Here is a 26,835-nt window from a genome sequence, read left to right as displayed (position 1 = left end):
CAAGAGTGGACATCTTGTCTTCCTCCTGATCTTAGAGGAAATATTTTCAGCTTTTCACCATTGAGAATGATATTAACTGTGGCTTGTCATATATGTCCTTTATTATGTTGATACCCCTACATGGATCACAGCCTTGTTGTGGTGAAGAGGTTTGCATAACTCAGTGAAGCTATGAGCCATGCCGTGCAGGGTGACCTAAGACAAATGGGTCATAATGAAGAGTTCTGACAAAATGTGGTACACTAGGGGAGGAAATGGCAACCTACTACAGTATTCTCGCCACGAGAACCCCATGAACAAAATGAAGGGGCAAAACAACATAACACCAAAGATGAGCCCCCAAGGTTGGCAGATGTCCAGTATGCTTCTGGGGAAGAGCAGAGGGCAGTTACCTCTAGGTCCAAAAATAATGAAGCAGCTGGGCCAAAGTGGAAATGATGCTCAGTTGTGGATGTGTCTGGTGGTGGAAGTAAAGTACAATGCTGTAATGTTAGTTCCAAGAATCAGGGTAAATTGCATGTGTCAAACAGGAGGTGGCAGGAGTGAACATCAACATTTTAGGAATCAATGAACTAAAATGGACAGAAATGGGAGACCTTGATTCAGATGAGTATTAATATCTACTGTGGGCAAGAACCCCTTAGAAGAAATGGAGTAGCCCTCATAGTTTAAAAAAAAAAAAAAGAGTCATAATACAGTATTTGGATGCAACATCCAAAATGATAGCATGATCTTGGTTCATTTGCAAGGCAAACCATTCAATATCACAGTATTCCAAGTCTATGCACCAACCACTGATGCTGAAGAAGCCAAAGTTGATTGTTTCTATGAAGACCTAGAACACCTTCTAGAACAGCAACAAAAGATGTCCTTTTCATCATAGGGATTGGAATGCAAAAGTTGGAAGTTGAGAGATGCCTGGAGTAACATGACTTGGAGTACAAAATGAAGCAAGGCAAAGGCCAACAGAGTTCTGTCAGTGGAACACACTGGTCATAGCAAACATCCTTTTCCAACATCACAAGACGGCTCTACACATAGACATCACCAAATGGTCAGTACTGAAATCAGACAGATTATATTCTTTGCAGCCAAGATGGAGAAGCTCTATACAGTCAGCCAAAACAAGACCTGCAGCTGACTGTGGCTCAGATCATTAACACCTTATTACAAAATTCAGACTTAAATTGAAGAAAGTATGGGAAGTCACTGGAGCATTCAGGTATAATCTAAATCAAATCACTTTATAATTATACAGTGGAGGTGATGAATAGATTCAAGGGATTTTTTGGTGGACAGAGTTTCTGAAGAACTATGGATGGAGGTTCATAACATTGTATAGGAGGTGGTGATGAAAAACATCCCAAAGGAAAAGAAATGCAAGAAGGCAAAGTGGTTGTCTGACGAGGCTTTTCAAATAGTTGAGGAAAGAAGAGAAGAAAAAGCAAGAGAGAAAGGGAAAGATACACCCATCTGAATGCAGAGTTACACAGAATAACAAGGAGAAATAAGAAGGCTATCTTAAATGAGCAATGCAAATAAGTAGAGGAAAACAACAGAATGGGAAGGACTAGAGATCTCCTCAAGAAAACTGGAGATATCAAGGGAACATTTTATGCAATGATGGGCGTGATAAAGGACAGCAATGGCAAGGACCTACCAGCAGCAGAAGTGATTAAGAAGAGATGGCAAGAATACACAGAAGAACTATAGAGAGAAAAAGTCTTAATGACCCAAATAACCATGGTGGTGTTCACCTAGAGCCAGACATCTTGGAGTGTAAAAGTCAAGTGTGCCTTAGGAAGCATTACTGCAAAAAAAGCTACTGGAAGTGATGGAATTTCACCTTACCTATTTCAAATCCTAAAAGATGATGCTGTTAAAATGCTGCACTCCAGTATGTCAGCAAATTTGGAAAAGGCAGCTTTGGCCACAGAACAGGAAAAGATCAGGTTTCATTCCAGTCCCAAAGAAGGGCAGTGCCAAAGAATGTTCAAACTATTGTACAGTTGCACTTATTTCACATGCTAGTAAGGTTCTGCTCAGTATCCTTCAAGCTAGGCTTCAGCAGTATATGAACCAAGGACTTCCAGATGTACAAGCCGGGTTTAGAAAAGGCAGAGGAACCAGAGATCAAATTGCCAACATTCGTTGGAGCATGGAAAAAGCAAGGGGATTTTAGAAAAAACATCTACTTCAGGTCCATTGACTATACTAAAGCCTTTGACTGTGTGGAGCACAACAAACTGTGGAAAATTATTGAAGAGATGGAAATACTAGACCACCTTACCTGTCTCCTGAGAAACCTGTATGCAGTCAAAAAGCAACAGTTAGAACCTTACATGGAACAACAGACTGGTTCAGAATTGGGAAGGGAGTTTCAGAAAGCTGTGTATTTTCACCCTGTTCATTTACATCATGCGAAATTCTGGGCTGGATGAATCACAAGCTGGAATCAAGATTGCTGGGAGAAATAACCACCTCAGATATGCAGATGATACCTCTCTAATGGCAGAAAGTGAAGGAAAACTAAAGACCCTCTTGACGCTTGCTCCTTGGACGAAAAGCTATGACAAACCTAGACAGCATATTAAAAAACAGAGACATCCCTTTGCTGACAAAGTTCTGTGTAGTCAAAAGCAGTGGTTTTTCCAGTAGTCATGTATGGATGTGAGAGTTGGACCATAAAGAAGTCTGAGTGCCAAAGAATTTATGATTTCCAATTTGGTGCTGGAGAAGACTCTTGAGAGTCCTTTGGACAGCTAAGAGATCAAATCAGTCAATCCTAAAGGAAATTAATCCTGAATATTTATTGAAAGGACTGATGCTGAAGCTCCAATACTTTATCCACCTGATGCAAAGAGTCAATCATTGGAATAGATCTTGATGCTGTGAAAGATTGAAGGCAAAATGAAAAGAGCTTGGCACAGAATGAAATGGTTACATAGCATCACTGACTCAATGGATGTGAATTTGAACAAACTCCAGGAAATAGTGAAGTACAGAGAAGCCTGGTGTGCTGTGGTTCGTGGGGTCAGAAAGAGTTGGACACAACTTAGTGACTGAACAATAACAACAAGTAAGCTACCAGAGTGGCTTTCTGGCTGCCACACTTAGCCATTAAGTATAAAGAACACTCAGTCTCTGATTATTCTTCCTTAGGACATTAATACAACTTAGTAGTAGTCAACCTATGTTACTGTCTACTTACTAACCACTGCCCATTCACAGTCTCCATCCCCATTCCAGCACACCACAGAACAATTCAAAGAAAGGTTGGGCTCATCTATCAGGAGTCCTCAAGCCAATACTGCCCACTCCAGCAGTCTGACGTCAGTCAGGAACAGAACTGCCTTAGTATCCCTCAGTGCCCTCATTTATTGCCTCAGAGGAGCTTGTGGAAAGTGTAGCATTAACACAAAAACACAGCAACAGATTTCAAAATCGAACAGCTGGGGCTGTCAGTTACATTCCCTTCAGTAGGAGATCTCAAAATGATATTCTCATGAATGTCACATTGGGTCCTATAAATAGAAGTGGGAGAGACACCATGAAAACATCAGAGTAGAGCTCCAAGAATCAGTCCTTCCAATGAAGCAAACACTACGCAAACAAAAACTGACAAAATTAACTTTTAAAAAACTCTAGGATCATATTTTTTAAAACTTGCAGTAATCAGGGACATGCTTAATAAGGACAGAGACCACTAACTCGGTAAGGAAACATGTCTGCCATCCCCCATTCCCTAGTATGACAGTGGCCATGGGGACAGCGGTCACCATTTCTGGTGTCAGCTAGTTGCCAGAGGTCAACAATGGACTTTTACCTCAAAGACTGGTCATGAATTTGGTTTTGTCATTTCCAAAGGGGCCATTGTAGACACTTGTTTTTATTCCACCTCCTTCAGACTGGAACATGTTTGGCAAAAGCATTTGTGTACATCAAAAGCATTTCAAGACATAATATGCAGAGCGGTCTCTTAGGCAAAGGATGAAGAGTGGGTAAAGCAGTGGATCGACAGAAAGACCTGAGAGACAGAAGGCTAAAAGGAAGATTTGGGGAGGAATTAAATTCTTTTTTGTAACTTGACTTTTTATTTTATGTTGGAGTACAGCCGACTTACAGTGTTGTGATGGCTTCAGGTGCACAGCAGAGTGACTCAGCCGTACACAGACACGTATCCATTCTGCTGCAGACTTTCTCCATCCAAGCTGCTGTACAGCACTGAGCAGAGTCCCCTGTGCTATACGGTGGGTCCTTTTTAGTTTTCCATTTTAAATATAAGGGAAATAAAGTCCTTAAAGGATTGCCTCATATGCCAGGAAATCAGGGGCTCCACACATATGCCCATATCTGGATGCTTGCTCATAAAAAACCTGAGAGAACCCCAGAGTTAAAACTCTGGAGCAGTTTTGGGCTCTGCACAAGCATGAATGGACTTCTGAGGCTGAACTGTACATAGGTACACTGGCTAAAGAGTGAAAGTGTGCCTTAGCTCCGATCCAGTCTACAAAGACGGAGAGGATTGCTTGCTTGTTGCTTCAGAATTTTTTAAAAGAATCTGTCACATCAGTCTGTCAGGATGTTAAAAATATTTGGCTGATTGCTGAGGTAATGAAACAGATTTCATTGATCACATATGACAATAAATATAGGCTTTGAGAATATCACTAGACAAGTGGATGACTTTCCTCAAAAGCAACAACAGTAAAATCTGGAATAATTTTATTTCCAAAGTTATCACTGTATTATATTCAAAACATATTATTCCCAACAAAAATTAAAAGGCATATAAAAAAGCAGGAAAGTGTGGCCCATGCACAGGGGAAAAATAGCATGGGAAGCACAAACATTGGGCTTACTAGAATAGGAGTTTAAGTTAGCTGTCTTATATAAGCTTAGAGAAGTAACAGACGTCAAGGAGATCAGAAGAATAATGTCTTACCAGATAATTTAATTAAAAGAAACCGAATAGAAAATTTGGAGCTTAAAAGGTATAATAGCTAGAATGAAAAATCCACTAGATGGGCTCAACAGCAGATTTGAGCAGGCAAAAGACAGAATCAGAGAATAGGACAATTAAAATTATCAAATCAGAGAAGCAGAGACGAAAAAGAGTGAAAAAAATGAAGAGAATCTGAGGGGCAGGTGGGTTGCTTTCAAGAGTATCCATTATGAGAGTCTTAGAAGGTAAGAAAATTTTGACTAAAGGCAGAAATCTATATATCCAAAAAAACACAATGAAATTCAAGTAGAATCAACTCAAAGAGATTCACATCAAAACACAAAATCAAAATGTCAAAAAATAAAGACAGAGAGTCTTAAAAGCAGCAAGAAAAAAGCAACTGGTCTTGTAGAAGAGCTCTTCAATAAGACTAACAGCTGACTTTTCATTACAAACCATGGGCGACAGAAGGTGGCAGGATAACATTTTAAAGATCTAAAGAAAAGAGTCAACCAAGAATTCTCCACCTGGCAAAACTGTCCTTTAAAAAATGAAGGAAAAGTAAGATATTCCCAGATAAAAACTGAGGAAGTCCATTGCTAGTTGACCTTCCTTATAGAAATACTAAAGAGAGTCTGTCAGGCTTAAATGAAAGGACAGTAATTCAAAGCTCTTGGAAGAAATAAACAAGACAAGGAAAGATAACTATGTAGGTAAATAAAAAATCAGTATTATTATATTTTTGGTTTGTGACTCTTTTTTTCCCCATTTGATTTTAAAAACAATGCATACAACAAGAATTGTACATCTGTTAATGGGCACACAGTGTTTAAAGATATTTTCTGACAGTAATAAAAAAAGGAGAGGATAGAGCTATATATAGAAGCAAAGTATTATATGCTATAAAGTTGGTATCATTTAAACTTATATTTTTATAAAATTAAGATATTATAATCTTTAGAGTAACCACTAATGAAATAACTAAAATAAATACAAAAGAGGAAAGAGAAGGATCAAAATGGTACACTAGACAAAATCAACCATATGGAAAAGAAGACAATATTGCAGGAATTATGGAACAAAAAGATAGATGTAGAATACAGTAAAATGACAGAACTAAACTTCCTTATCAGTAATCACTCTAAATGAAAATACATTAATCCCACCAATTAAAGTACAGAGATTTAAAGACTAGGAAAAAACACGACCCAACTATATGTTGTCTAGAAGAGTCTTACTTTAGACTCAAAGACACAAATAGGTTGAAAGTGAAAGCATGGAAAAATATATTCAAGCAAAAAAGTGACGTCACTCTTAAATGGCACACACAAAATCTCACATGCTCCAGGATCCATGACAGAAACAGTAATCTGCTAGGAGTCTGGGTCAGACCTATCTGCTGATCTTGGAATCTCCAAAGAGGCAGGAAGCAACTGCAATTAACCCTAGAGACAATTATCATTTTTTATATATAACTTTTTTGTTGTTGTTGTTAGTTACATTTGGCTGTGCTGGTTCTTCATTGCTACACAAGGGCTTTCTCTAGTTGTGGTGAATGGGGGCTACTCTATACTTGCAGTGTATGGGGTTTCTGATTGTTGGTGTCTTCTCTTGTTTCAGAGCATGGGCTCTTCCAGAGTACACAGACTTCAGCAATTGTGGTGCACAGGCACAGTCATTGTAGGGCCAAGGCTTAGTTGCTCTGCAGCATGTGGGATTTTCCTGGGCCAGTGATTGAACCAGTGTTCATTCTGGTCCAAACCAGTACCCTGCATTGCAAGGCTTACTCTTAACCACTGGACAACCAAGGAAGCCCATTTATGACTGTTAATGTCTTCCTCTTATGGCTCCTTGTTTTTGAAGTCTATTTTATCTAGTAATTTTAATCATTCTAGCATTGTTTTCCATCCATTTACTGTCCACTGTGTCTGTATAGTAGATTTCTTGTAAACTAGCATATAATTGAGTTTTGCTTTTTTACCCATTCTAGCAATCTTCTGTTTTTTTATTGGAGTGTCTGACTCATTAATAATTACTTACTTATATATGTGGTTGAAAGTCAATCTACCATTTTTTTTTCTGTTTATCTCTTCTAATATTTGTTCCTCTTTTCATTTCTTTTGATTACTTGAGTATTTTTCAGAATTTTGTTTTATCTATAAGCTCTTTTTAGCCATATCTCTTCACATTATGCAGCCATGAAATTAAAAGAAGACACTTGCTCCTCAGAAGAAAAGCTATGACCCACCCAGACTGCATATTAAAAAGCAGAGATATTACTTTGCCAACAAAGGTCCATCTAGTCAAAGTTATGGTTTTTCCAACAGTCAGTATGGATGTGAGAGTTGGACTATGAAGAAAGCTGAGCACCGAAGAATTGATGCTTCTGAACTGTGGTGTTGGAGAAGACTCTTGAGTGTCCCTTAGACTGCAAGGAGATCCATCCAGTCCATCCTGAAGGAGATAAGTCCTGGGTGTTCATTGGAAGGACTGATGCTGAAGCTGAAACTCCAGTACTTTGGCCACCTCATGCAAAGAGTTGACTCGTTGGAAAAGACCCTGATGCTGGGAGGGATTGGGGGCAGGAGGAGAAGGGGATGACAGAGGATGAGATGGCTGGATGGCATCACCGATTCAATGGGCATGAGTTTGAGTAAACTCCGGGAGCTTGTGATGGACAGGGAGGCCTGGTGTGCTGCAGTCCATGGGGTCGCAAAGAGTCAGACACGACTGAGCAACTGAACTGAACTGAATGTTCCATAGTCTACTTCAAATTAATATAGTACTATTTCATGTAAAATGCAGAAATCTTAGGTCTCAACTGGTTCATTTACCATCCTTACCCCATTCTTTATATATAGTTGCCACATATATTACCTACATATGTTATCAGTTCAGTTTAGTTCAGTCGCTCCGTCACATCCGACTCTTTACCGACCCCATGGACTGCACGCCAGGCCTCTCTGTCCATCACCAACTCCCAGAGTTTACTCAAACTCATGTCCATTGAGTCGGTGATGCCATCCAACCATCTCATCCTCTGCTGTTCCCTTCTCCTCCCACCTTCAATCTTTTCCAGCATTAGGGTCTTTTCAAATGAATCAGGTCTTCACATCAGGTGGCCAAAGTATTGGAGTTTCAGCTTCAATATCAGTCCTTCCAATGAGTATTCAGGACTGATTTCCTTTAGGATGGACTGGTTGGATCTTCTTGCAGTCCAGGGGACTTGGAGTTCTCTAGCACCACAAGAATCTTCTCTAGCACCACAATTGGTAAGCATCAATTCTTCGGTGCTCTGCCTTCTTTATGGTCCAACTCTCACATCTGTACATGAATACTGGAAAAACCATAGCTTTGACTCTATAGAGCTTTGTTGGCAAAGTGATGTCTGTGCTTTGTTTTTTAATGTCTCTGCTTTTAAATACACTGTCTAGATTTGTCATAGTTTTTCTTCTAAAGAGTACATGGCTACAGTCACTGTCTACAGTGATTTGGGAACCCAGCAATATAAAATCTGACACTGCTTCCATTTTTCCCCTTTCTATTTGCCTTTATTCTGTTTTTATCTAAATTATTAAATGGGATATTTGGCTCATCACTCATTCACCTTTCTTTTTTACCTAATATAAACACTTAAGACTGCAAATTTCTCTTCAATTGTCTCATTTGCTCAAGTTTTTATTTCTAAGTGTTTTAAAATTAATAATTTTTCTTTGATTAATGACTTTAATTTCTAAATGTGTATGAAATTTATTCCTTATCTTTTTATCAAAAATGGCATTGCTAATAGATTCATTTTATATAGTATTCCTTAGTGTATTGAGACATGCTTTTTTATTTACTAACATAATTTTGTGAGGATTCCATGTATTTTGAGAAGGATGTGTATTTACTAATTAATGAGTAACAAGTCTGTGTATCTAATAAATCCAGCTGTGTAATTATGTTGTTTAAGACCTCTCTTTCTTTACTGATTTTACTGCTTGCCCCTACTGTCTTCTGTGTCCCATTGTCGCCATTGAGAGGCCTGGTGTCAGTCTGTTTGTAGGTTATCTTGTTTGTAGTGATCTCTCTTCTCTCTGGCTTTTTAAGATCTTTTTATTTTTGGAGTTCTTCATCTCTGCTACAGATGTGCATAATTATAGATTCTTTTCAATGTATCCAGCTTGGTATATACTGTCCCTCTTGTGTTTATTGATTCATATCATTTATCAGCTCTGGAATATTCTCTGCCTTTAATTACCTGATTAGACATGCTAGACTTTTCCATGTTCTCTGCATTGCTAAACTTACTTTATATTTTTCTCTCGTCTCTCTGTATACCATTCTATGTAATTATTTATGCCTCTTTTACTTCATTAGTTCTTTGTGCTGAAATATTTAACTTCAGTTTTTCATTTCCAGAAGTTCTATTTCTTCAAATGTCTACCTGATAATGTTTTATTATTAATATATCCTGTTGTATGCTTCTTTTCATTGTTCCATCATTATTTTTTAAATATGCTGATTTATTTTATATTCTAACTTTAATAACTCAATTATCTGAAATCCAGGGAGAAGTAAATCTGTTGTTTATCTTCTAATTTTCCATTACAGTAGCTTGTTTTCTTTTGTATTTGGTGATGTTTCATTGTGAACTTGTACTTGTTTTAATTTATGGCAATTCTGGTGGCTTCTATTAAAAGTGTTTTAATCCAAAAATGAATTTTCTTTTTACTGTTTCTGTCAATGTTAAGGGCACTTAAAACCTGCAATCATTTTAGCCCCTGGCTTAATCAGAAGTCTCAGGCTAAGCACCTTTATCTTGTGACTTGTTCAAGGCTCAGTCTTCTGAGGGTGATGGCTCAGACTAGTTCTGCCTTTTTTCCCTCTTTTGCTCTGTTCAGGGAGCATTACTCTAGTGTCAATCAAGGAACTTTGATTAGTTAGTTATTTTGTAATTGAGAGTGTGGTATTCTTGGAAACTTTTTTTTAAAGAGTTTTGTGTTGTGTTTTAATATATATTTATAAGCAGTCTAGTTGGGAGCACTCTTAGATATTTTTGGTTGATCATGCTACCAGATGCCAAAGCCAATTCTTTCATTTTCTCAGAATGTGAATCATTACCTCTTACCTAGAAAGAAGTGTATTGCCTAAGCTGTCCACTTTAATTTCATATTTCTCTTTTTATTTTCCTCTTTTTAAAAAAAATAATTTATTTATTATTTTACTTTACAAATATTGTATTGGTTTTGCCAAACATTGACTTGAATCCTCCATGGGTGTACATGTGTTCCCCATCCTGAACTAGTTAATCATATATATGGTTGCCAAATTGATGTATAAAAGGACATATCAGACAGACTCTCTGGTTATCACTGCCTTGTCAGGGGTGGGGTCTGCTCCTTAGTTGTTGGAGCAGAGGTCCCCAGATCTGTTTCTTAGCTCTTTTCTGATCTGTGGTGTGAGGTAGGTGGGATTAGAGAACTCCCGCTGGGAGAGAAGCCACTCAGTATTCTACCTCTGGAGATGTTCACCCCTGGCCGTGCTCTGCTGTGTTACCTTTCCCCTGTTGTGTGGGCTCTCAGATTACACGCTTGACTGGCACTTCTCTTGGCCACACTTTAACTGTGGGTTTGCTGGCAATTGGCCCTGGTGTCTCTCAGGCATTGTTTTCACCAGTGTACTGGGGTAGATCCAGTGTTCTTTTCTTTAATACTTCTTGAATTTTCTTAGTTTTCAATTTGCTCACCCTTTACCCCGCTCTACCTATATTACTGTTTAAGCATTTATACAAACTTTTAATGATTGCCATTTGTAATTTGGTTCTGACAGTTACCAAAATCAAACAATTATTTTCAACAATTCAGAAAGCAAGGACCATAGCACTATAACTTTTTTCTGATTAATATGACATATCTAATTAGTGTTTTCTGATCTTAAAAATAGCAAAATATTCGTGTATGTGCATGTATGTCTGTGTGTATTTATCTGCCTGTATATTAACCAAATCTTTTTTTTAAGCTATTCCTTCTTGTGTCTCAAACCTTCCTTCTGGGATCATCTTCCTTTTTTCCTGAGTTATGTCCCCTAGAAGTCCCTTTATTGAAGATCTGTTGAATGCTTTCAGTTTTTACGTATCTTAAAGTGTCTTTATTTTGCTTTACCTGTTGAGAATTCCATTGTTACATTATACAAGAGAAATGCTTATTTTCTATTATTTGAAGATACAGCCCTACTGTCTTCTACACTCATCGCTGTCATTGAGAGGTCTGGTGTCAGTCTGTTTGTAAGTTATCTTCTTTGTAGGTGACCTGTCTTTTCTCTTGCTTTTTAAGACCTTTTTTAGAGGTCTGCATCTTCATTGTATATTTGCATAATTATAGATTCTTTTCAGTGTATCCTGGTTGATATATATTGTCCCTCTTGTGTTTATTGATTCATATCATTTATCAGCTCTGGAAAGTTGTCCACATTTACCTTAATTACCTGATTAGACGTGTTAAGACTCTTCCATGTTCTCTGTATTGCTAACTTCCCTTTATATTTTTTTCTTGTCTCTTTAACATTTTGTGTAATCCCTTATTTATGCCCCTTTTATTTCACTAATTCTCTCTTTATACCAAATTATTTAACTTCAATTTTTCATTTCCAAAAGTTCTGTTTTTATTTCTTAAAAAATCTAGTGGGTAACACTTTTATTATTAATATATCCTGTTGTAAGCTTATTTTCATGGCCCCATCATTATTTCTTTAAATATGCTGAACTGTTTTACATTCTAACTTTAATAATTCAATCATCTGAAATCCACGGAGAAGTAAATCTGTTGTTTATTTTCTAATTTCCCATCACAGTAGCTTGTTTCTTTTGTACTTACTAATGTTTCAGTGTGAGCTCATACTTGTTTTAATTTATGGCAGTTCTGGTGACTTGTATCAAAAGTGCTTTAATCCAGACATGAATTTTCTTTTTACTGTTTCTGTCGATGTTAAGGGCACTTAAAACTTGGGATCATTTTAGCCCCTGGCTTAATCAGAAGTCTCAAGTTAAGCACCTTTACCTTAAGACTTGGTCAAGGCTCAGTCTTCTGAGGGTGATGGCCAGAGTAGTTCTGTCCTTTTCCCCCATTTTTGATTTCTGGTTATGGATCCTAACTCTAGTTTCAGTCAAGGAACTTTGATTAATTGTTGTTTTTTTTTTATTGAAAATGTGTTGTCCTTGGAAATTTCCTTTTCTTTTTTTTTTTTAAGAGTCTTACGTTGTACTTTAAGATGTATTTTATAAGCAGTATAGTTGGGAGCACGGTTTGGTATTTTTGGTTGATCATACTACCAGATGCCAGTGCCAATTCTTTCATTTTATCATAATGTGAATCATTACCTCTTACCTAGAAGGAACTATACCTCCTAAGCTGCTCACCTTAATTTCATATTTCCCAATTCCAATGAATCACATCTATGGTTGCCAAATTGGTGTGTCAATGGACCTATTAGACATGTTAAATTTGAGATACCTGGAACAAAAGAGTTTAGAGCTCCAGAAATAAATGGACACTAGAGATTTGTGTCTTTGATGTATCAATGCCATAGGAGTAGTTATGGTTACTGAGGTAGTAACCCTATTTGAGTAGGTTACTGCCTGCTCCTTCATGGAATAGGCAGAGAAAAGGAGACTAAGAAGGTGAAATCTAAGAATTGAGAAAACAAAAGATGAATCTCCAAATGCAAGAATGGATCTCCAAATGCAAAGAAAGAGGGTTTCAAGTAGGGGAAGTTAATAGGGTCAGATGTGGCCGAAAAAGCACACAAGATAAGAACTTATCTTTAAGTTTGAATTTAGAGGATGAATAATTACTATTGCTAGAAAAGTTTCAGTGTAGTAGGTGGGAGCAAATGCAAAATGGCAGTAAATGTTTGAATAGTAGTAATAGTACAACTTGCTGATCTTCTGTCCTATTCCTATTATATCCGACGTCCACTGAATATATAGAGTCAGCCATTTTCCTGGAACAAAAATGAACACAATTTTCTTCTGATTTTCCATAGTTGAAAAGGATTCAGTAAATACTGGAGATACTAGTAAGAATAACCAGAGAGTAGATGGGAGATGTAATTTCCACAGTATGGAAATTACAAAGTGTTTTAGTTTCTGGCCTACCAGTTCATATGGAATAATAATAAGCCTTGTTTGAATTTTAATTATATTAGCTATTTCACTAATAAACTTTCTATACTCTGTTAATAATAATATTCCACATTTCTGCTACATTTTATTTGAAAATTTAGTATATTTTATACCATCATATTTCACAGTGTAGAACAGAACAACTTGGTTATATATCTGCTTGTTTCTTGAGTCAGAAAAACTGATAGTTACATCTGTGTAAGTTTCAGCATAGATGACCTTTCATTCCAAAATCCTGTGCAAATTATATGTTCATGACATGCTTTTCTCTCAGGGCTTTAAATTTTCTGTAGAGGTAATTAACGTAAACTAAAGTTTGTTCTCATAAAGAAAATTCTCAGTTACACCTCAGGGAAAGATAGTATGATTGTGATGAAATAGTAGGAAAGTAATACTTTTTAAAAATACTTAGAAACCACTTATTATTTTCATTTACAACAGCAGGGGATGTTTTTACCCCAGATCATAAATGTGAGAGTTTTGTAAAAATGCAACATTTGACTTCTCAACTTTTACCTAAGAAACATAAAATATAATTATATGATTTATTAATTGCCCTTATCCTGCTGTATTGTCCATATCCTCCTACTTTCTTCTTACACAACAAAAGACAACAAAGGAAAAAATAATGAGAAAATGTATTTCCTAAGTTATCATTTCTCTACATTTAGCAGCACCTAATCTGGTTATGTTTGTCCTTGACAGTTACACTGAACCCCTTCACAGGCTGTGTGCATCAGCACCTCCTAAGTACAATAAAAGTTCACATAGGGAAGATCCCAGCAGGTGAAGTCCCTACTGTTTGAGAATATTTTTATCAGAACAAAAACAATAGCATATAAGTACATTAAACAAACTTCTTTCTCCTCTTCTATAGTTTTGTTCACAGCATATAACATTTCTTTCTTACAGGTACCAAAGATTTGAAAAGGCATTTCTGTTAGCTGTTGACATTGGTGCTCGTGACCTGTTTATGGTGAGTCATTTCTTGAGATGATTTTGTGCCTTCAGTTCTAACGCTGAGTAAGTTGTCAGCTTTTGTGACCATTAAAAAGGATTAGTGTCATTTGTGCCTTCGACACATGGTGAGAAAGCATTATTCCATCTTGTCTTGCAGCTTTGCCTTCATGAAACTGGTCAATAGCCATCTAGCCTCTTTTGACTTGCTGACATTTTCCTTGCCAGACCCAAAGGATTTTTTATGTTTTCTAAGAATTTATAATTCTTGAATGTCTCTCCTTGTGTACTTTGATGTGAGAGGATGACACCTTCCTATCTAACAAGCTTAAATTTCTTTCTAATCCATTCCCTATAGAAGTACAGCTTCAGAAACCAGGATACAGGACAAGACATGTCCCCGAGATCTTGAATGTGCTCAGTTTGTCCTTAGGTTTTAGTGAGAAGTAAGTTTGAATGTTCTCACTTGTATTTTTAAAGTGACCACAGTGCAAAGTAGATCCAAGAGAATGTAAGTTCAAATATGCTTTAATCCTCAATTTAATAGTTATGAAACAGTAAAATAGACTAGCTTCTTACACATCTTTGTGCTCTGTATTAGGTTCTTATTTTATAAGATCTTTTGCCACAATGAGATCAGATAAACAAAGGCGGGGTTCCTGATTTTCAGCACATTCTGCTCCATAGAAATTTCACTGTTGTCAAAAAATCTTGAAAACAACAAAAACTTCAAGAAGACTCTTTTATCTGAATCTTCTGTACAGTGAAGACATTTTGTACTTTAAGCTTTGCTGCTTTAGATGTTAATATGGGTTCATGATATTAGTTTATCTTGTCTTTGAAATGAGTTTGCTGTTTAAATTCTAATTTTGCATCACTCAATTAAACTGTACTTTGTCCTTTCATTGATCATGGGAAAAAAATCTAATTACTTCAAATGTATGAACCTTTTGTTATCTGTTGGTTGTCTGTATTTTGTAAGGTCACATTGATCAGGAATATTAGTATATTAAGGGAACATTTTATTATTTTCACCAAAGTCTATGCATTCAAACATCACAGTGTCAGAAATTTAATTACAACACTTCTTAGATTTTCTGACCCAAGTGATTTTGTCACTTTATTTCCTCCTCACCTCTGCCACTACTCAGCAATAAAGGTAGATTTTCTTCCTATTTTCTTATTTTTTTATGTCTGTAGTCCCAGTCTTCTTTCTAACCAAGATAATAACTAAAGAGATGAATATTTATATGTTTAGTGTCTGATAAACTTTCTTTCCCAATGTAGTATTATACCATTCTGTAATTTAGGCTACATTAACTATTAACCAATACATAATTGGTTAATTTGTATTAACCAATACAAATTGGTGGGCTACAGTCCACAGGGTCGCAAAGAGTCAGACATGACAGAGCACGGACCCATACTCATCAAAGCCATCTTACAAACTTCTTTTCAAATCATATATGTTTCAGCATTTAGCTTCAGTTTAGGCAGTAACAATATAAAGTCTCCATGTTAGTTTAAAGCCAAACAGACTTTCTACTAATAGGCTAACCTTAACCCATGAGGACTTTTACTAGTAAAAGATAAAAATTTAAAATAAGGAAATGAGATACTTTTGCTTTCCTTTTTATTTGTAAAAGTGAACAATCAAAATGCTACATCCTTATTCTTCATATGTAGCTATTTATTTATAGCCCATGGTCTGCCTTTAAGAAGCATTAAAAGCCTTAAGAGAGCATTAAGGCCTTAAAGTTCCATTAAGCTTATGAATCTACCATATACATTTGATGCTCCACTTTGAAATTGTCTAAAGAATTTATCATGTTTTCTAATCAATTATTACTATTTAAATTATGATCTAGCCTATATACTAAGAATTATTACCTCTTTGGATTTAAAAATTTATAAAATAAACAGTACTATTCTTACCTATACATTACCTTCTACCCCTAAGATATCTCATCCTTAAAGAATAAAAATATGACTACATTGAACACAAAGGGGTCACAAATAAAATGTAATGCTTAATCTGAGAATATTCTTTTTGCATTAGCATATCTGTTGGTGGTAGAGAGATAAAAGACATATAGCATGATAGAGCAGACCTTGAATATTAAAAATGTCAGTATGTGGGTACTAGACCTGATGAAATGAGCCAGAAAGGACCTCTCTGTCTACTTTACACATAGCCTAAGTGATCATCTTCTAAATTAGGGGTCAGCAAGCTATGGCCTACCAAGCAAATTTAGCCACTAAATGGCTTTTTACAGTTTTAAATCATTAAAAAAAAATAGTATCAATATACTTTAAAATATATGATATTAAAAATACATGATATTCAAATTCAGATTTTCATATCCATAAATGAAGTGGTATTGAAACATAGCCAAACTTACTTATGTAATGTGTATGACTGCTTTACGATGGCAGAGTTGAACGGTTGCAGGAGACTATCTGGCTTGTAGAGCCTAAAATATTTACTTTCTGGTGCTTTACAAAATATGTTTGGAGACCCCTGGTCAAAACAATCATAATTTATAATTTCACTCCTCCATATTTAAAACCTTTTATCATCTTCTCATTGCCTTTGGGATAAATTCTAACTCCTTGAAGTGGCATCTACAGCCACTCTACTCTCAGCTATTATCAGCTTTCTTTCAGTTCTGGGAAGTATACTCTACTCTTTGTTATATCCAGATCATGTTAAGGAAGGGTGTAATGGGAAGGTATAATGGACACCTGGAAGATACATGATATAAATACAAGAGATAAGATACAAGAAGATACCTGGAAGATACAAGATATAAAAGATACATGGAATTTGGGTCATAAGTTGTCTTCAAAGTCAGTAACTTTTGAGTTTTATGTGTAAATGATGATAATAATATAGTACCTATCCATATGTTGGATTTTTTTAATTGAATAAAAGAGGTTTTGAATTCTATAATACTTTATAATTTTTAAGTTTCACACAGATGACTTCATACAATCCCATAATAACCATTTATTTCTCTGTCCCTCCTGCTTTCCTCTTCAAACTGGTAACCACTAGTTTGTTCCTTAAGTCTGCTTCTTTTGTTATATTCACTAGTTTGCTGTAGTTTTTATATAACATACAATATTTGTCTTCCTCTGACTTATTTTACTTAGCATGATGCCCTCCAAGTCTACCCATAGTGCTTCAAATGGTAAAATTTCATTCTTATATATGGTTGAGTAGTATGCTTATATATATATATAAGAAAATGTGTTTTTTATATAGATATATTTATTTATCTAATTACTTGGTAATTGTAAATAATGCTGCTATAAACATTGAAGTGCATGTATCTTTACAAATTAGTGGCTTTTGTTTTTTGGATATATATCCAGGAGTGGAATTGCTAGTACTACTATTTTTAGTTTTTTGAGGAAACCCCATACTGTTTTCCACAGTGACTGCACCAATTTACATTCTCACCAACAGTGTATGATGGTTCCCATTTCTCCACATCCTCATCAACATTTGTTGTATTCTTCTTGATGATAGCCATTCTGACTGGTATGAGGAGATATCTCATTGTGGTTTTGATTTGCATTGCCCTGATGACTAGTGATGCTGAGAATCCTTTCATGTGCTTGTTGGCCTTCTGCATATCCTTTTTGAAGCAATTGTCTATTCAGTTCTTCTGCTTATTTTGTAATCCAGATTTTGGGGTTTTTTGATGTAGTTTTTTACATATAATGAATGTTATTGTTGTCATTCAGTCACAAAGTCATGTCTGACTCTTTGTGACCTCATGGACTGCAACACAACAGGCTCCAGTGTCCTCCACTATCTCCCAGAGTTTGCTCAATTTCATGTCCATTGGGTCAATGATGCTACCTAACCATCTCATCCTCTGCCACCCCCTACTTCACAGGCCTTCAGTCTTTCCCAGCATCGGGATCTTTTCCAGTAAGTCCACTTTTCCCATCAGGTGGTCAAAGTACTGGATCTTCAGCTTCAGCATCAGTCTTTCCAATGAGTATTCAGAGTTGATTTACCTTAAGGTTGCCTGGTTTGATCTCCTTGCAGTCCCTCAAGAGTCTTCTGTAGCACTACAATTCAAAAACCTCAATTCTTTGGTGTTCAGCCTTCATAAAGGTCTAACTCTCACATCCATACACAACACTGGAAATATACAGACCTTTGTTGGCAAAGTGATGTCTCTGCTTTTTAATATGCTGTCTAGGCCTGTTATAGTTTTCCTTCCAAGGAGGAAACGTCTTTCGGTTTCATGACTGCAGTCGCCATCCATAGGGATTTGGAGCCTAGGAACATAAAATCTGTCAATGCTTCCACTTTTTCCCCTTCTGTTTGCCATGAAGTACTGGGACTGCATGCTATGATCTTAGTTTTTTGCTGTGTTTTTTACTGTTCCGATTTTTAAGCCAGCTTTTTCACTCTCCTCTTTCACCTTCATCAAGAAGCTCTTTAGTTCCTCCTTCCTTTCTGCCATTAGAGTGCTATCATCTGCAGATCTAAGGCTGTTGATATTTCTTCCACCAATCTAGATTCCAACTTGTGATTCATCCACCTTGGCATTTCAGATGATGTACTCTGCATATAAGTTATATGAATAGGTGACAATAAAAAACAATAAATAGGTGACAGCAGCAAAAAAGCTGACAATATACAGCTTTGAGGTACTCCTTTCCCAGTTTGGAACCACTCAATTATTCCATGTCTGGTTGTTACTGTTGCTTCCTGACCCGTATACAAGTTTCTCAGGAGACGTGTAAGGTAGTCTGGTAGTCTTAGGCAGTCTAAATTCATCCCTTTAAGAATTTTCCACAATTTGCTGTGATCCACACAGTCAAAGGCTTAAATGTAGTCAGTGAGGCTCTGGAATTCCCTTGCTTTCTCCATGATCCAGCAAATGTTGCCAATTTGATCTCTGGTTCTTCTGGCTCTTTGACACCCAACTTCTACATCTGGAAGTTCTCGGTACATGTGCTGCTGAATGCAAGCTGATGGATTTTGAGCTAACCTTGTTAGCATGTGAAATGAGTGTAATTGTATAGTATTTGAACATTCTTTGGCATTGCCCTTCTGTGGGATTAGAATGAAAACTAATCTTTTCCAGTTCTGTAGTCACTGCTGAGTTTTCCAAATTTAAACACATATTGAGTACAACACTTTAACAGCATCATGTTTAGGATTTGAAATAGCTCAGCTGGAATTCTGTCACTTCCATTAGTGTTTGGAAGTTCCATTGTTTGCAGTAATGCTTTCTAAGGCTCACTTGACATTCACTCCAGGATGTCTGGCTGTAGGTGAGTGACCACACCACTGTGGTTATCTGGGTCATTAAGACTTTTCTTGTGTAGTTCTTCTGTGTATTCGTCCCACCTCTTCTTAATCTCTCCTGCTCCTGTTAGATCCTTACCATTTCTATCCTTTATCATGCCCAGCCTTGCATGAAATGTTTTGTTGATATCTCTAGTCTTCTTGAAGAGGTCTCTAGTCTTTTCCATTCTTTTGTTTTCCTCTGTTCATTTGCATTGTTCATGTAAGAACGCCTTTTTCTCTCTCCTCACTATTCTCTGGAACTCTGCATTCAGTTTGGGTATATATTTCCCTTTCTCACTTGCCTTTTGCTTCTCTTCATTCTTCAGCTTTAAAAAAAAAAAAAAAACCTTTTATTTATAATAAAAGCTTCAGCATTTATTAAAAAAGAAACAAAACAAAACCTCCTCAGACAACCACTTTGCCTTCTTGCATTTTTTTTTTTCCTTTGGGATGTTTTTGGCCACTGTCTCCTGTACAATGTTATGAACCTCTGTCCATAGTTCTTCAAGCACTCTGTCTACCACATCTAATCTGTTGAATCTGTTACTTTCACTGTATAATCATAAGAGATTTGATTTAGGTCATAACTGAGTAGCCTAGTTGTTTGCCCTACTTTCTTCAGTTTAAGCCTGAATTTTGCAATAAGGAACTCATGGTCTGAGCCACAGTCAGCTTCAGGTATTGTTTTTGCTGACTGTATAGAGCTCCTCCATCTTCGGCTGCAAAGAACATAATCAATCTGATTTTGGTATTGACCATGTAGTGATGTCCATGTGTAAAGTCATCTCTTGGGTTACTGGGAAAGGATGTTTGCTATGACCAGCATGTTCCCTTGACAGAACTCTGTAAGCCTTCACCCTACTTCAGTCTGTACTCCAAGGCCAAATTGGCCTATTACTCTGGATATCTCCTGACTTTCTAATTTTGCATTCCAATCCCCTATGATGTAAAGGCCATCTTTTTTTTAGATGTTAGTTCTAGAAGGTCTTGTGGATCTTCATAGAACTGTTAGCTTCAGCTTCTTTGGCATCAGTGGCTGGAGCAGAGAGTTGGATTACTGTGATATTGAATAAGGTTTGCCTTGGCAACGAACAGAAATCATTCTCTCCTTTTTGAGATTTCACCCAAGTACTGCATTTCAGACTCTTGTTAACTCTGAGGGCTACTCCATTTCTTCCAATGGATTCTTGCCCACAGTGATAGATATAATATTTACATGAATTAAATTTGCCCACTCCTGTCCATTTTAGTTCACTGATTCCTAAAATGTCAATGTTCACTCTTGCCATCTCCTGCTTGGCCACGTCCACTTTACCTTGATTCATAGACCTAACATTCCAGGTTCCTATGCAATATTGTTTTTTACAGCATCAGACTTTACTTTCACCACCTGATATATCCACAACTGAGCATGATTTCTGGTTTGGGCCAGCTCCTCCATTCTTTCTGGAGCTATCTCTCTGTTCTTCCCCATTACCATACTGGACACCTTCCAACTGGGGGCACTCATCTTCAGGAGTCATATCTTTTTGCCTTTCATATTGTTAATGGGGTTCTCATGGCAAGAATACTGTAGTGGATTGCCACTTCCTCCTCCAGTGGACACATTCGATTAGAACATCATTATGACCTGTTTGTCCTGGATAGCCCTGCACAGCATGGCTCCTAGAATCACTGAATTACACAAGCCCCATCACCACCACAAGGCTGTGATCCAGGGGATATATGAATATGAACCCCTTACTGCTCATATCATTTGCAAATATTTTCTCCATTTACTAGGTAGCCTTTTTATTCTGTGGATGGTTTTCTTTGCTGTGCAAAGGTTTTTAAGTTTAATTAGGCCCTACTTGTTTATTTTTGCTTTTGTTTTCTTCACTTTATGAGATGGATCCAAAAAATATTGCCACAATTTACACAAGAGTATTTTGCCTATGTGTTCCTCTAAGAGTTTTATAGTATCTGGTGTCATATTTAGGTTTTTAATCCATTTTGAGATTGTTTTTGAGTCTCCATGCAGATACTGTATTGAAAGTACTTTGTAAACTAGGAAGTACTAAAAAGATATCATGTGTTGTTACTAGTAAGAGATGGCTTTTACATACCAATTGCAAGAAATAATAACCTGAAACAGGACCCAAATTTTATGAATATATAGGATAATATACTTCGTAAGCAAAATCATTGATTCAGGAAGCCCTTAGATGAAAATAAAATGTTTTAATTATAGGACTAAATAATAATATACAAAAATAATACCATAAAATATAAAGAACAAAAAGTAAAAAAAATCACTTGGAATTTTCTTATGCAGAAATGAACATCCTTTACAGTATTTCTCTATGTAAGTCTATATATTAAACTTTTTATTTATAGCTAAAATTTTTTCATTCAACATTACAGTGACAGTTTTCCATAAAGTAAATATAGATCTATATCATTACTTTAATGGTTACATTGTATTCCATATTTTAATGGTACTGGTATAAAAGCAGGCATAGAGACCAATGGAACAGAATAGAGAGCCTAGCAGTAAACCTATGCATATACTGTTGACTAATCTTTGACACAGAGAAGGCAATGGCACCCCACTCCAGTACTCCTGCCTGGAAAATCCCATGAACGGAGAAGCCTGGTAGGCTGCAGTTCATAGGGTCGCGAAGAGTCAGACATGACTGAACGACTTCACTTTCACTTTTCACTTTTATGCATTGGAGAAGGAAATGGCAACGCACTCCAGTGTTCTTGCCTAGAGAATCCCAGGGATGGGGTCGCACAGAGGCAGACACGACTGAAGTGACTTAGCAGTAGCAGCAGTAATCTTTGACAGGGGCACCAGAAACATACAATGGGGAGAGAATAGTTCAGTAAATGGTGATGGGAAAACTGGATAGCCTCATGCAAAAGAATGGAACTGGATCCACTCAAAAAACAGCTCAAAATGGGTTATAGAGTTACATGTAATACCTGAAATCATAAAACTCCTAGAAGAAAATATTGAGAAAAAGCCTTTGACAATGGTCTTGGCAGTAATTTTTTTGAGTAAGACACCAAAAGCAAAGGCAGTGAAAGCTAAAATATATAAGCAGGACTATGTCAAACCAAAGAGTTTCTGCCCAGCAAAGGAAACAACCAAGAAAAGGAAAAGGCAGTCTATCTATAATTGAATTATTTAGTTGACATATGACATAAATAATAGTACACTATTTCTTTTCTGTTTCTCCGACTTATATGTTCTTTCATCCAACCATTCTTGCCCTTCTTTGTATTAACTATATTATTCCACTTTTGTCTTCTATTAGTGTATTTTTCCTCTTTTTCTCCAGACTAAATGCCTTTTTGGTAAGCCTTTGGGTTGTTGCTGTTGTTTGGGGGTTACTCTTACCTTTTTTTAAGTTGAATTTTGGACATAAGATTTTAAAAGTTTAGTGATAGTTTGAGCCTATGTATGATGTTATTTTCCTCCAGAAAGAATTTACTTTGTTTCTGGCAAGTGTAATAGTTATGTTAAGGTTAAACTACATTTTAATCTATTCTGGAATTGAGTTTATTTGAAGCTGAGTTTCAGTCTGAGAGTGTATTTCCACTTTATACTTACATCAAGACTGTAGCCCTTCCGGAGTCCCAGCCTAAACCTCTCCCTCCTCAGCAGACACTGATAACTTTGTAACCTTAGCCCAGTCAGTGTCCACAGTGATTTTGGAGCCCAAGGAAATAAAATCTGTCACTGCTTCCACTTTTTCTCCTTCTGTTTGCCATGGAGTGATGGGACCAGATGCCATAATCTTAGTTTTTTGAATGTTGAGTTTCAAGCCATCTTTTTCACTTTCCTCTTTCACCTTCAAGAGGCTCTTTAGTTCCTCTTCACTTTCTACCATTAGAGTGGCATCATTTGCATATCTGAGGTTGTTTTTATTTCTCTTGGCAATCTTGATTCCAGCTTGTGTGTGTGTGTCATCCAGCCCAGCATTTTGCATAATGTATTCTGGATATAAGTTAAATAAGCAGGATGACAATATATATTCTTGTTATACTCCTTTCCTTTTCAAAATCACTGTAGACAGTTACTGCAGACATGAAATTAAAGATGCTTGCTCCTTGATAGGAAAGCTATGACAAACCTAGATAACATATATGGCAAACCTAGATAACATATTAAAAAATGAAGACATCACTTTGCTGACAGAGGTCCATATAGTCAAAGCTGTGGTTTTTCTAGTAGTCATGTACAGATGTGAGGGTTGGACCATAAAGACTGAGCACCAAAGAATTGATGTTTTTGAACTGTGGTGTTGGAGAAGACTCTTGAGAGTCCCTTGGACTGCACAGAGATCAAACCAGTCAGGCCTAAAGTAAATCAACCCTGAATATTCATTGGAAGAACTGATGCTGAAGCTAAAGCTCCAGTACTTTGGCCACGTGATGCAAAGAGCCAACTCATTGGATAAGGCCCTGATGCAGGGAAAGACTGAAGATAAAAGGAAAAGAGGGCAGCAGAGGATGAGGTGGTTAGATAGCATCACCGACTCACTGGGCATGAAACTGAGCAAACTCCGGGAGAAAGTTTAGGTCAGAGGCGCCTGGCTCTTACCTAAAGATCTGTGTGGTTTGTCAACTTTTCAAACACTGCTTTCTGCTAAGTTTCTCACCAATAACAAATCTGCAAATGCTTTGAAAGTAAAAGCAGCACCAAATGTCAGACTTACCTCTCTGGGCTTTGCTTCTGTCTAGGATCTTGGTCATTCAAATACTGTCTTGGTAGGTCTCCAGTGTCTTCAAAAAAACAAATAATTTTAAAAATTATTTTATTGAGCTGTTCTAGTTGTTATCAGCAAGAGCATCCTCTTATATATTCTTAAATGGATAACTGGAATCAGAAGCTTTCAGTATATTTTTTGAAGGTGAGTTATAAGTGTTAAACTTGGCACTAGCTGCTTTCTAATTCTGTGTAACTCCCTGCAATATGCTATTATGTTTGAGCTATTAATCACTAAGAGCCTCAAATGTCACAAATTCTACTTTTAAGCATGACATGTCATCAATTTTGTGTCCAAAATGGATCAAATAAAACTATAAAATGTTGCATACTAGGGTTTATGATTCCAAGTAAAAGCATTCAAAGAGTAAAACCTAATTTTTTTCCAATTTTAACTCATTTCAAAGAAAGTAAAAAAATAAAATTTCAGCTCTTCCATTTAAAGAACTGTTTTAATCTTGTAGGATAAATTTTGCAAGTCTTTCTTTTTTATAACAGTAGAAGATATTTGTTTTTATGCCTGCTTAAATTTATAGCAGTGCTTTATGATTACCAGTAACAAAATCATTACAGCTTAAAAAATTAAAGGAATTAACTTTTCTTAATCAACTGCAAAAGGGCTGCATTATACCAGAGGCTATGTATGTTATTATTCAATTTGCATAATAATTCTAACCAATATAATTATTATACCTATTTTATAGTTGATAAATTGATAAGGAAAACTGAAAATCTTGATTTGAACTCGGATATGTTTATGTTTGATTATAAAATCCATGCCATTTCCAATTATACCAAACTGCTCATATAAAGATTAGAAAATTCCCCAGAGCTTAGTAATTTATGACTTGATAACTACACATAATTAAGTCTAAGAAAGCTAGTCTTTTCTTTTTAATCTTTACGAAAATATACAAAGGTTTCAGTAAGACTACTTTTTGTAGAATGACAATCTACATGACAATCTGATCTAGTCTGAATTATTTACAGAACCCCATTTATTGGAATACGATTCATCCAAATTAAGTGCTCTTAAAGTTTGTCTATAGCAAAAGGAAAAGTCCATTGTGCAGTGAATATAAAAAAGGATCATAGAAAAGTAGCCCTATTGCCTGTTTCCCTATTTTCTCATTAACAGTCCCAGAAAAGAATACTTTCTCATGTTTATGCATGATTTTCTCTCAAGTAGATGTGGTTTATGCTACACATCATATTAATAGCTCTTTCAGAACCTTGAGCCATGCATGAGTCAGATGTTTGGGAACTCATCTGCATCTTGGGAGACACAAACAAGAGTTGTATCTTAGAGTGTCATGGGAACTGAACAGATATAACACTTTTTTGTGACTATCCTCATTCTCTTGTCCTTTAGAAAACCATCAGCTTCTCACTGGTCCCTATAGTTCAATGTTGTTTCTTACTAAATTCAAACAAAGAAAAATAATGATATAATTAATAGTGGTTCAACTGATTTAAAATAGGGAAAGAGGAATCTTCCCCTTCCAGGCAATGGACAAATTGGTTCTCAGACTTTCCCTCTTACTGTAAAGCTGGACAAAATATATATGAAAACTGTGTTTAGGCAGTGTACAGTAAGGACAGCAGGACCATGATCCTCAGTAAGTGGAGAATACACAGATGAACCCTGTATACTATTTCCAGAGCAGAGACCACTGATGTCACTCAGCTAAAGAGCAAGAGATAAGAGTTCAGAATTCAGGGATGATAAGGGTTCTAGAATTTGTGGTGCAAGATACCAGAAAGGGAGAATCTGTGTGAAGAGTGGGGACCCAGTAGACAAAACTTATCAAAGAGCCTCTGCTGTGACAGAGAGCTGAATGGAGAGGCTGCACAGTGCTGAGAAATGCTTTAATTCTGGTTCAGCCAAAGTGAAGCAACCTCTGAGCATTTGTATGAAACCCCAGAAATGTCATGCTTTAAGAATAAGAGCCACATCCTATGACAATTTATAAAACTGAAATAGATATGCCTTTAAAAATCATAAAACCAACTTGACAGGATCAAAGTAATCCACCACTAATTTAATGCTTGTTAGTACAAAAGATTCAATATCTTTTAAAGAAAGACAGTATAATCCAAACTCCCTCCAATGTGACATCCACAATGTCCAGCGTAAACGTATTACTATGTTTGTGAAGAAGCAGGGAAATGTGATTGTATTATGAAGAGAAAAAGAAGCTAATAGTAACAGACCCTAAGATGACCAAGAGATTGAGATGGGCAGACAAGCACTTTGGAGCAGCTGTTACAAACATGTTCAAGGGTTTTAAAAGAACATAATTACTGAATATATAGCGATTCTTAGCAGAGACACAAACTACTTAAAAAAGTGTGACGGGAGGAATTCTAGAAATGAAAAATATGAAATCTAAAATGAAAAATTCTACTTAAAAAAGTATTGGCCACTATATAATAAAGGATTAGTGAATAGGAGGATAGTTCAATAGAGATCATCCAATTTGAAGAAAAGAAAGAAAACATTGCAAAAATGAACAAAGCCTCAGTAACAGGTGAGACAAAATCAAGTACTCTATAAAACATATGTAATTGGCTAAAGAAGTTAGTCTACAGACACAAGAAGCTCAGTGAGCTCCAAACAGAAGGCAGCTTTACCCACAATATCTTGGCACAGTTTCCAAAATACTGAAACCAATGATGAAGAGAAAAATCTT

The 26,835-nt window shown here is 36.4% G+C and overlaps 1 protein-coding gene across 8 annotated transcripts in view; it reads left to right on the top strand.

Annotated features, from left to right (window-relative positions):
* WDPCP (WD repeat containing planar cell polarity effector) overlaps nucleotides 1–26,835 on the top strand; it is a 273,308-nt gene that overhangs the window by 203,089 nt on the left and 43,384 nt on the right. For 7 of the 8 annotated variants that reach the window (XM_070480150.1, XM_070480148.1, XM_070480151.1 and 4 more), the window contains one exon: nucleotides 14,022–14,085. In XM_070480150.1, coding sequence (XP_070336251.1) covers nucleotides 14,022–14,085 — 64 coding nt within the window. Of the gene's footprint in view, nucleotides 1–4,114; nucleotides 4,251–14,021; nucleotides 14,086–26,835 lie in introns of all 8 variants that reach the window. The other variant, XR_011492660.1, reaches the window with a different exon arrangement.

The sequence above is a fragment of the Odocoileus virginianus genome, chromosome 2 (assembly GCF_023699985.2).
Source record: "Odocoileus virginianus isolate 20LAN1187 ecotype Illinois chromosome 2, Ovbor_1.2, whole genome shotgun sequence".
Lineage (NCBI taxonomy): Eukaryota > Metazoa > Chordata > Mammalia > Artiodactyla > Cervidae > Odocoileus > Odocoileus virginianus.
Note: the sequence above shows the minus strand (reverse complement) of the source record. Positions and strands in the feature narration are given on the sequence as shown.